The sequence below is a fragment of the Caenorhabditis elegans genome, chromosome V, assembly GCF_000002985.6.
Source record: "Caenorhabditis elegans chromosome V".
In the NCBI taxonomy this organism is placed as follows: Eukaryota; Metazoa; Nematoda; class Chromadorea; order Rhabditida; family Rhabditidae; genus Caenorhabditis; species Caenorhabditis elegans.
In genome coordinates, this window is record NC_003283.11 from 12,048,661 (window position 1) to 12,060,219 (window position 11,559).

An 11,559-nucleotide genomic window follows, 5' to 3' on the forward strand; every position below is an offset into this window, starting at 1 on the left:
CAAACCTGGGTTATTGAAATTATTTCTCCCAAATTTACATTAGACATTTATAAATAGTTTGTCAATTTGAAATATTTATTGCAGAATGATATCCGCCAGAAATGTCACAGCTATTTGCTGTCGAAGGATATTATCAACTTCATCTTATACAGTCAGAACACATATATGTGATGAGCTTAGTACTTCGAATAAAAGTAAATAGAAACAATTATTGTTCCTTATAAAAATCTGAATTTAGATGAAAAAGTGAGTGTAATGGGATGGCTATCCCACAAACGTATGGATCGATTTTTCGTTTTACGCGATGCTTATGGTTCGGTTCAAGCGAAAATATCAGCATCTTCGAAGCTGCAGAGCCTTTTAAAGGATATTCCCTATGAATCAGTTGTTCGAGTTGATGGAATTGTTGTTGATCGTGGAGATAATCGTAACAGTAAAATGAAAACCGGAGACATTGAAGTAAATTTTCAAAAATATTATTTTAAAAGTGGAAATAATGAAAATTCTAACAGGGAAGTGTTTGATTTTTTGATTCTGGTTAATTTTCTATTTGAATTACCTCTAACATAAGAAACCACGACGGCTTTCGAACCAATCATTTTCTTCGAATTCCGTTCACTTCATCTGATTGGTTCAAAAATGGACGTAACGAATCGCTGGTTGATCTTGTATTTAGCGTTCATTTTGGAGAAAGTTCAAACAGGGAGATTAGCCAAAGTTTAAAAATCGCGTTATTAAATGTTGAATTTTTTCTAGATTTCCTTTTGTGGTTTTCCAAAATTTTATGCTATTTTTTGGATACTTTGAAGCAAAATATCTATTACATTTTAAAATAATTTTTGTTGGCAGATCGATGTTGAAGAACTGACAGTACTCAATAAAGCTACTTCAAATATTCCTATGCTACCGGATGCCAATGCAAATGAAAGAACTCGGTTAAAATATAGATACATTGATTTGAGATCTGATAAATTACAAAAGTACATATTACAATTTTTATATCTATTTTGAAAAATTACGAATTTCAGGAGTTTACGACTTCGTTCAGAATTTGTGCACAATGTTCGGAGGTTTCTCGTTGAAAAAAGTGGATTTGTAGATGTTGAAACACCAACTCTATTTCGTCGTACTCCAGGTGGAGCTGCAGAATTTGTTGTTCCAGCACCTTCTCCAAACCAGGGACTTGCCTATTCATTGCCTCAAAGTCCACAACAATTTAAACAGCTTTTGATGGTTGGAGCTATCGATAGATATTTTCAGGTTAGTGAGATTTTATTTCGTAAACAATAATTTTGATTCCAGATTGCCCGATGTTATCGTGATGAAGGATCAAAAGGTGATAGGCAGCCTGAATTTACACAAGTTGATGTGGAAATGTCATTTACAACACAAAATGGAGTTATGCAACTTATTGAAGATATGATTATATCTGCATGGCCGGAGAGTTTGAACCATATTAAACCTAAATCCCCGTTTCCAAGAATACCGTATTCTGATGCAATGAGACTCTATGGAATTGATAAACCAGATATGCGAATTCCGTGGCAAATTGATGACGTTGATAACGATATATTTGAATTTTTGCAAAAAGATATTGATGATGATACTTGGCGGTCAAGAATTTTAGTTTGTCGAGGAGCTGGTAAAACAACGATTTCGAATTCAATGAAAAATGAATGGAAACGATTGATTCAGATGAATGAGAATGGAAAGAATTTTGCAATTTGTCATCCGTCACAGAAAAGATGGTTCAAACCGTTTGACAATCAGAAATTGATCGATCAATTTGGATTAATTGATGAAGATGTTCTCATTGTTTGCTGGGGAAATTCAGAAGGGGTTTACTGGACTTTAGGTAAGATATAGCGATTACCCAAACGCGAAATTTTGTGATTTTTGCGCAAAAAATACGGTACCCGGTCTCGACACGACAAATTTTAGTTAAATATAAGTGCGCCTTTAATGAGTACTGTAGTCTCCAAATTTTGTATACATATTGCGGTTAACATTTCATGTGAAAATTAATTTTTGGAAGTTTTCTTTCGATTTTTTGACATTTATGTTTTTTCTTGTTATATTGATTTTTTAAAAAGATTTTTAAATAAATAAATGTACTTGGAAAATCAATAAAAATTCCGCAGCAACACAAATTCAAAATTACAGTACTCATTAAAGGCGCACGCAGCTTTGTATTCGACTAATTTTTTTCCGTATTTTTGCGAAAAAAATCGCAAAATTTTGCGTGTGCCTTTGTTTTTTATACGAAAAAATTATTTAGTTAATGATTCATATTTTCCGGTCAACTTCGTAATTACGTCGCAGAAGTTTGCGGTCTTCGTTCAAAAAGCAATGTAACTGCTCACTGGATTGTGGATTTTCCATTGTTCTCATTTGAAGAAGGACAACTTGTATCAACACATCATCCATTTACGGCTCCACTTGAAAAAGATATTGATATTCTTTATTCCAATGATATTGATAAACTCTTACAAATCACTGGACAACACTACGATCTTGTTATAAACGGAGTTGAAATGGGTGGTGGATCGATTAGAATTGAGAATTCAGAAATCCAGCGACACGTTCTGAAAGTTCTTGGAGAACCAACTGATGAAATGGAACATCTTTTAAATGCATTATCTCATGGTGCACCACCACATGGAGGATTTGCTTTAGGACTTGATAGATTCGTTGCAATGCTTACTTCCGATGGGAATCCTCTCACACCAGTTCGAGATGTTATTGCTTTTCCAAAAACAAAAAATGGAAAAGATTTGATGAGTGATGCGCCTGCAACATTATCCCAGAAACAGCTAGAAAGGTATGTCACATGGAATTATTGATGCACGTGGTGTGAGACTCTCTCATAACGTTATGATCTACGAAAAATGCCATGGGTCTCGTTAGGTATTACGTTTTCAATTAGTTTCGCCGATTTTGCCAATTTTCAGTAATTTTTCGTCCTTTCTCTTATGTTTTTCTTTGTTTTAAAAAACGATTTTACAAAAAATAGGGCAAATGCTTGGAAACTGGCGAATTTGGCGAATGTAATTGAAAACGTTTGAATTTAACGTTTGAGTTTTTTTATTCCGAAAGGACATTTTTCTGTTTTCCCAGATTACATACCCAGCTGTAAAATTTTCGCATTTGCTTCAAAAATACGGTACCTGGCCGAGTAAAAGTATAATCCCTTAAAGATTACTGTAGTTCCCATCTCTCATTTTTGTAGGATGTTATTTAATTTTTAAATTAATTTATCTCACATTTCTTGGAAACTTATAGAAAAACATGTGAAAGTATACTTTTAAAACATTTTGAAGAAACTCTAAAAAGAAAGTTCCGCATTAAAATTTAAACTAAAAAATATATTTCAGATATGGAATCTCCTTGTTACCCAACGCTGTGGAATGATGTGGATTGACAAATTTCGTATTATAGTGATACTATAGTGATAAAATTAGTTTTTTTTAATGTATTGTTGTTGTTGTTTTTATTTTTAAATAATGAATACGTTTAGCTTTTAGCATACTTCTTAATAAAAGTTAGAAAGGAAAGTAGCGATAATTCGGATTTTGGCTCAAGATACTCAAAATAGTCTTGAATTCAGAAATATCACAAAGTACATACAGCAATGTTTGAAGTCTCTCATTGACAAGTGGGCATGCCGTCTCATTTTCGTGTAATATCAAACAGAACACAAAATTATATGTTAAAAAAATCCTAAATTTTCATAAGTATAATAGAAATTGAAAATCTTTTGAATTAAATTGACATGTGTTGCAATATTCTATTCATCAGTTTCCACAATATTGATGGGATGTTCGTAGTGTTGAACAAATTGTTGGAGTTCACATGTTTAACACATTGCTGTAACATTTTGATTCTTCTCCGAATGGCGGGAAACGCGAAGAACAGTGACGTTATCGAACAGAATGATCAAAAAGTTGTTGTACCCGTTATGTTAAGCATATATTATAGCGTATATTTGATTGTATGTAGATTAAACAACCAAACACCTAATTATTCGAAAGTTTTCGTTAGCAGAGGCTCGAATCGGGATTAAAAAAGTTGCTAAAGTAATAGAGACTGAAATTTAATTTCAGCTGAAATATAAAACTTAGAAATATCTGCTGCATCCATAGCTTTCATAAACTGTTTCTTATTTCAAAAATAATGTTGGAATCATTTGAAAGCGGGATTTTTGTACAACATAGATGTACGGAAAATTCTAAACTGTTAGACTAGACTCACTTTACTAACTATAGACTCACTATAGACTACTAGAATAATTTTCGAACATTTTATAATTCACATTCTCCGAAAAATATGCTCTTCCTGGTGTTTGTTTCAGTGAAACCACCTTCTCATAACTAGTTTACTGTATATCGGCCTCATCGAAACAACACAAACTACATTTTGAAAATAGATTATCAAGTATCGGAGGTCTGGTCATCGGATGGACGAACGACGCGTCGAGGGTAAAAGTTTGACCAAAACGTGAAAAGAAAGAGATTATTCAGATCACTTCACGATTGTTTCACGAGGATGGAAGTGGGCGGGATTCAAGGAAAAACCGTCGTTTGGAAAAGAAATCATTGGATACGGTAGTTGTTATAAAGCTGAAATTTGGAAAATTCTAGGCATTCATATGAGTTTCATAGAATTTTTTGGCAATAGATGTAGGACAACATTTTTAAAACAATTTTTTTGAAATTTCTGAAATTTTTTGACTGCTAAATTAATTTTGCAAGTTTTCAATGAGTTTCCCAATTCTCTAGCAAAAAATTTCACTCTAGAACCTGTTCAGAAATTACTATACAATTGTATACAAAGTTTGCTTCTTTCCAGAAATGTTGAAGATGCTATTCAAAATTGGTAACTAGCGGAAAATATTCAAATTTAATTTTTGTTTCTTATTTGTTGAAGACAACGTAGATATTCTAATAGAAATCTCAAATTAGAATATTCTTTAAGTAATTTTCTGTCTTTAAAAGTTGAGTAACGAATAAATTTTTTCCTTTAACTGTATGCCTCCAAATATAGAAAAAGAAAAAATCACCATATAATCAGAAAATATACATATTTTCCTCATTTTCTCAAATTTTACAATGTTATCCTCCAATGTATTTCCAAAACTGAATGTTTTCAAAATGTACTCACAACACAGTTCACAGTTTCATATCGACACTTGGTTCTACTTTTTTTTGTTCTCTTGTAGTAGTTTTTCCTCTTTTTTGTATAACCAATACGAATCCCTCATTGTTAAAACTATATTGTTCAGATTGAAGATGATGAACCCTGTTAAGCATCGGTTCCGCTATATTGTCGTCTTTCTTGGTTTGGCATGTCTTACTTCAATTCTTTCAAATTATATTATTATTAATTTCACATTTATCTGTATGAAAGATGATCCTACTGGAATTGAAACTACTGAAAATGGGGTGGGTGAAATATTTAAATTATTGTTCATTTATGAAAATTAAGTTTTTCAGACAATTTACAACAGGTATGACTATTCAGTTGCTGAGAAAAGTGCAATAGTTTGGGCTGTGGCAATTGGTACAATACTTGGAACAGGTCCAATTAACTACTCCTATGTTAGATTTGGAGCTCGTATTCCGTTTTTTATTGCTGGAATTGTATCAGCTTTTGCAACAGTGCTAACTCCATATGGTGCATATCTTGGTTTACCGTATCTATTGGCACTAAGATTCGCTCAGGTAATGGTTGGCTCCAGAAGATAATTTCTAAGCCTTTTTTGAAAATGGGGCAACAACTTGAACTAAATTTTTTGAAAAATCTAAGCACTTCGGAGTGTTTAATTATGATGGTTGGTCATGCTGGACTATTGAAATTGAAGTTTTATAAAAATTTCATTAATTTTTTCAGGGTCTTGCTTATTCCGCCGACTTTGCAGCTATTGGAATTGTATGTGTCCGATGGGCTCCACTTGCTCAAACCGGACTCTTTATTTCAATTCTAACAAGTTTCAGCCCAGCAGCCACAGTGATGACAAATGCCGCATCTGGCTGGGTAACTGGACATGAAGATAATCTCTAGACTGTTTTGTTTCTTTCAGTTGTGTAAATCGTCATATGGATGGCAGTCTGCATTCTATGTTCACGCAGCTGCTGGTTTTATCATTTTTGCTGCATGGCTCTATTTTTATAATGATGATCCACAATTGAACCAAAAAGTGTCAGCAAAAGAGTTGACAACTATTCAAAAAGATAAAACAAAAGCACATATTGAGAGGGATTCGTTTGTTCCGTATTGGGAAATTTGCAAGAATCGAGTTATTTTGACTGTTTGGATCAACTCTTTCTTTGAAATGACTACTTTGATTCTTCTATTGACCTATTCTCCTATATATTTCCGTAAAGTCCTTGACTTTAGTGTTGTCGAAACTGGAATGTTGATATCCTTGTCGGCAGTAGCTCATATGCCAGCTAAACTCTTATCTGGATGGTTATCAGATCGTCAATTCCTTTCTGAACGTGTTCGAATGTGGTTCTTCAATACTTCATCAGTCGGACTTGCTGGATTCATGTGTGTCAGTTTGGCATATATTCCTGTCTCATGGAAGTATACAAGTGTTATTATGTTCAGTATTGTCTACACTTTGATGGGAACAAATTGTGGTGGATTTTATAAATGTGGAACATTTGCGTCACGGTAAGCTTTGATTTTGTTTCACCCCAACCGTACTCATACCATGATCGTAGTGATTTTTTGAATGACAAAAGTGGGTTTAATTTCAAAACTTAAAATTTTAACTGTACAAAAATTGTTTCCTTAACGTTTTCCTACATATTTGTAACTTTAGAATACTCTACCAAAATTAGGACAAATGATTTCGCGGTCGAAGTATTACGAGTTTTCTCTTCAACCGCATGTGGTGTCAGAGGGTCCCATATCGGCTTGATCTAGGTCTACGAAAATTTCGGTATTAAAAAGCAGACTTCTAAACTGATTCCGCATGATTAGAAGCGTGCTGACGTTTCAAGTAAATGAGCACGCTAGTAAATGAGGGTTTGCCCGTGAAATTTTATTGGAAAATGAATTCCCGCATTTTTTGTAGATCAATCCGTAATGAGACATCCTGTAATCACTGCAAATGGATGACAGAATCTTTAGAAAATGCCAAATAACTTTTATTTGAATATAATAAGGGTTGAAACCTGTGAAATTGCTTTGGATTTTTTCAAAAGCTCTTTTTTATTTTGGTAATTTTCCAAAACTAGGAAATTTGGTAATTCTGAGTATTTTGAGTGCATTCAGACAAAATCCTAAGTGGTGATACTCCAACTGTGTCCAAATCCAAAAATTTAAACACTGAAAATTATGAATTCACTGTAAATTATTCTGAAAACCATGCAATTATCCATAAACAAATTTCAGTCAATATGCTCACTTTGTGCTTGCGATGATTCAATTTATGAAATGTATTGCCTTATTTGCTGCTCCAGCAACAGTTGCCATATTTGTATCAGATGAATCATCTCATACTCAATGGGGTCATGTATATATTCTCAATGGTTTACTTATGTTTATTGCCAATATTTTATTCTTTCCAATGGCAACTGATAAACCACAATCATTCACATTTGTCACACGAGAGACGATTGAAGAAGAGAAAAAGAAACATCAATTTGCTTGATTAATTCGAAAAAAGAATTAAATATTACGGTTATGTATATAGATTAATGTCGAAATTAAATTTATATTCCGAACATTTCACCCAATAAACAATTGTTCTTCGTTCAATTTACTTTCTGATTTCTAATACAAACGCAGCACCAGTAACCCAACACTTCCCCCATTCCCACTCAATGTCCCTTGAAGACGCTGAAACTTACATTCAATAATTCCACTGAACACCTAGACTACTTTGGACGACAGAGCTTGAAAAAAACTTTATTATGAGAAAAAAACTTAAAAAAAACAAGAGAAACCATAGAAAATGGAGAAGGAACATTAGGTTTCCAGACATCTGGCAATAAAAAGGGAAACATTAATGAGATTTGAGAAATCGCGTTTTTAAATCGGTGAAACAATGGGCAACGAATGATGAACAAAAAACAATAAAGTTTACTATTACCTATTCAAAAATTAAATCTACTTTTTACTGGGAGCCTTATAGAAGTCTTTTGACCACCTTTTTGCACGACGAGTATCGCCTCCTTGTTCGGCGTTCCATTCCGCTTCGTAGCGCGCTGGAGCTGAAAAACGTAGTTAATTTATAAAGGTTATTTACATAAATTCGAAATCAATAATACCTTTTCTTGTCCTCTTTGATGAAGTAGGTTCTTTATCAATTGTAGAAGAAGGAGTTTTTGAATTTTTCTTGGTCGTCTCATTCCTTGAATTTTTGCGAGATGAGCCCGGTGGAGATTGTGATGGTTCGAGTCGTGCTCTTTTCATACCGGTGGAAATGGCAACAGAAGATCCATATCTTGAGCGCGAGGTATGTGGAGATGTGTCATCTGAAAAATAGAAATAAAATAATATAGAAATAACTTGGCGCATCAGGACTGAGCGACAAACGACGAATTCCGTTCGCCGAAAAAGCCAGATCCCACACATCCCTGGTGTACATTGTGTAACCTATATTTAAACAACTGGTGTTCGATCCTCACCGGTTTCAGATGCGCTTGGCATTGGAGACTCGTTTCTATTTTCAGTTATAGAAATCGCTGATATTATGGATCCGAAATCTTCCACTGGTGTCTCATTTCGCACATCTTGATTATTGATTTCCTCTGTTTCTCGAGCAATCGAATTGACTCCAGATACAGCTTGGTTGACGGATCCAACATCTGTTACTGTTATATTATGTTATGTTATGTTAGGTCGTAATTTATACTTTTATTACCGATGATCGCATCGACAGTATTCTCGATTTCAAGATCAGCCTCAAGCCTTTCGGTTTCTTCGGGAACGATTTGGTTTTCATTAACATTGACTTCTGGCTGAGAAATCGGCGCTGCAGAAGGGATATCGGCAAATGAAGGATTTACATTCGCCGAATTTTGATTTTGTGCATTTTGATACATCATTGCATGATTCCGTTGTTGCTCCCACGCCGCTGAAATTGTAACATATACCTTTACTATAAGTTGCAGAAATTGAGCGAACCGTATTGAGAGTGTAGAAGCATCTGCTGCTGCATAAAAACATCATATGGCGGCATGAACGGAGATTCAAAAAAAGAAGATGGAGCCGCGGAGTTATTCATATCTAAAACGTGTAATTTCTCATAAGTAGTTTAATTGACTATAATTAGAGGTAGTCAAAATTTATACTCACGAGATGGCATCATTCCTGGATGCCAACTCATCATGCCAGCCGCAGGTTGACCGAATGGGCGAATGAAATGATTATTTTGCCAATCGGGTCCCTGTCCTCCCGAGGAATTCGGCATTGATGGAAACATCCCTCCGACCCCTGAAAATTAATTAATTACTATCATTTACTAATATATATATATATATAAAGCGCTTATTCCGTTTGTCCATAGTTTGTAGTCTATGTAGTCTTTGTAGTCTGCGAAATTTTAGCTTCTGGAGGGATAGTGAGTTGAGGTTAGTGTAAGGATATAGTCGGGTTACTGTAGTGGTACAATAGTGATACGGTAGGAGTACTGCATGATTACGGTAGTTTCAGAAACATTAGTTTTTAGCTCCAAGAGGTCGGGAGCCGCGCCGGAGGTGCGGTCCACGGCTGGTCAATTCATAAAATTATTGAATTCACTGATTTCTGGTGGCAGTGGAAGACAAATTTTGAATTTCTTCATTGTCTGTTAGAATAAGTTTAGCCGAACACGAAACTGAACAGAGCCAAGTGCATTTTTAATATAAAATATTTCACCTCCAAACAAATTTCTAGCATTATGTGGTTGCTGAGCCCCTCGCATGTCTTCAGCCTGATTTCCTTCTTCTTGGGGAACAGGAAATTGGGACCGTTGTTGCTGTGAAGACATACTTCCGAGCAAGCCAGATGATGAACGAGCAAAATGCGAAGATCCATCATGTCGAGTTGGGAATGATGAGCATCGCTCTGAAGTTACTTTTTTAAACGAGAAGCAAAGTTGATGGTCTGACTTACGAGAATTGATCATTTCAGGGAAATGACTTTCCATTGTTTCTTGACTTGCTGGTGGATTAACCTGTGAATGAATTGACTGCATGCTGTTTGAGTTTGTTTCTGTAAATTACTACTCTCAAAATAATTGATTTATTTTATATTAGTAAGCTCTATTGCCAATTATACCTTCTCTCTGTTCCGTTTGATGAAGTCTCGAATGGAAAAACGATTGAGAATCGGCATCATTGAGACTGGTCTCATTAATTCCAATTTGTTGCGAAGCTTGTGGCATTTCAGTTTGTTCGAGATCCTCTTGACGAGCTTAAATTTAATTTTATGATGAGTATTAGAAATATTTTCAATATTTTGCGGACATATACAAGAGATGTTCCTATTTTCAATGTATGCACCTGAGCGTAGGACGAATTAAAATATGGGAAAAAGTTCGAATATTAAAGTGGGTTACCTTCAGAATTTTGCAACGGATGACTCGGCGGCACAGGCGCGGATTGCTGATCTGGTGGAGGAAGCAACTGGAGTTGTTCAGGTTGCTGGAGATAAATTGGAAATGCTGTCCGAGCTTTGATGGGCCGGCGAGCTTGAAGATGTTCCAAAAGTGAATTTGCCAATTTTTCGATTAAACAAGATTCTGAATTTGTACCGGCGATATTGGTTGCATGACAAGTTTGTGTTGTTCTGTTCGCCGTTGAACAAATGGCTTCCACCTCCTTATCCTTTGTTTGAACCTCGTATTGGCTTGAAGTTTCCACAGCCGTGATAATTTCTGATTGGACATATTGATCTCTTGTTGGAGCGTGATGTTGGCTCCAGGCATCAGCAACGTCGACTTCAGATTGTACTCCTTGATCTTTTGCGAACGTACTTTGATTTGCATAAATATCGGAAAGTGAGGAAAAAGGCACACGTGTTGATCCAAACAAGTTCCCAAAACTGCGACGTCGTCCAGTTTGTTCTGTGTTATCACCGTCAGAAGCACTCATCTGAAGCGTTATAATGATTATTAATTTATTAAAAATCAAATGAGGGTTTGTGAAATGGTTTCATACAAAATTCCAAACAAAAATGTTCCTAAAAACTAATTTAGAAAATAATTTTCGTTTGGCGAATTATTTACAACGGATATGACGCAACTCTGCGTACTTTTACCTCGGCTACAGTAACCCATTTCGTTTTTCAAAACATATTTAAATACACAAAAGTCCTGGTCTGTTTTCCTGCATTAGTTCGCATCATAATTTAGGTATTGTAGAGTTTACGAATGCGATCTTTGGCTCAATAATACCTAAATTTTGAAAAAAGTTTACTTTCAACCCTTTTTAAAAATTATATTGTGTTTCTGTACATCCTAATTACCGATGCTCCTTTATAAAATTATAATTGTCTATAAAATCATAATGGTATTATTTCACGCCTTCTAGAGAGTATAATTAATGAAATTAAATACCGGAAAAC

At 34.8% G+C, this 11,559-nt stretch overlaps 3 protein-coding genes across 6 annotated transcripts; 2 read left to right on the top strand and 1 right to left on the bottom strand.

Annotated features, from left to right (window-relative positions):
* Positions 1-84: 84 nt before the first annotated feature.
* On the top strand, positions 85-3,521 carry dars-2 (Aminoacyl-transfer RNA synthetases class-II family profile domain-containing protein). The gene is made up of 7 exons (NM_073618.8): positions 85-194; positions 239-459; positions 850-980; positions 1,029-1,260; positions 1,303-1,855; positions 2,323-2,821; positions 3,375-3,521. The coding sequence occupies exons 1-7, from the start codon at positions 86-88 to the stop codon at positions 3,409-3,411; spliced, it is 1,782 nt and encodes a 593-aa protein (NP_506019.2). The 5' UTR covers position 85; the 3' UTR covers positions 3,412-3,521.
* A 1,716-nt stretch (positions 3,522-5,237) lies between these two features.
* On the top strand, positions 5,238-7,768 carry F10C2.7 (Major facilitator superfamily (MFS) profile domain-containing protein). The gene is made up of 5 exons (NM_073619.3): positions 5,238-5,441; positions 5,493-5,720; positions 5,890-6,033; positions 6,080-6,675; positions 7,402-7,768. Exons 1-5 carry the CDS (start codon positions 5,292-5,294, stop codon positions 7,658-7,660), a joined length of 1,377 nt encoding a protein of 458 aa, NP_506020.2. The 5' UTR covers positions 5,238-5,291; the 3' UTR covers positions 7,661-7,768.
* A 133-nt stretch (positions 7,769-7,901) lies between these two features.
* R07B7.2 (PUM-HD domain-containing protein) lies at positions 7,902-11,093 on the bottom strand (the record flags this gene model as incomplete). Of its 4 annotated transcripts, none has more annotated exons than NM_001373126.3 (10): positions 7,902-8,222; positions 8,280-8,486; positions 8,640-8,825; positions 8,876-9,088; positions 9,139-9,240; positions 9,310-9,447; positions 9,871-10,059; positions 10,108-10,206; positions 10,273-10,407; positions 10,553-11,093. In NM_001373126.3, the coding sequence occupies 10 exons, from the start codon at positions 11,085-11,087 to the stop codon at positions 8,119-8,121; spliced, it is 1,908 nt and encodes a 635-aa protein (NP_001360522.1). In that variant the 3' UTR covers positions 7,902-8,118. The 4 variants fall into 4 exon arrangements, with proteins under 4 accessions (NP_001360522.1, NP_001256398.1, NP_001360521.1 ...); NM_001269469.3 differs by having other exon boundaries at positions 8,640-8,819; positions 10,553-11,089; NM_001373127.2 differs by having other exon boundaries at positions 8,867-9,088; positions 10,553-11,089.
* Between the last annotated feature and the right edge of the window lie 466 nt (positions 11,094-11,559).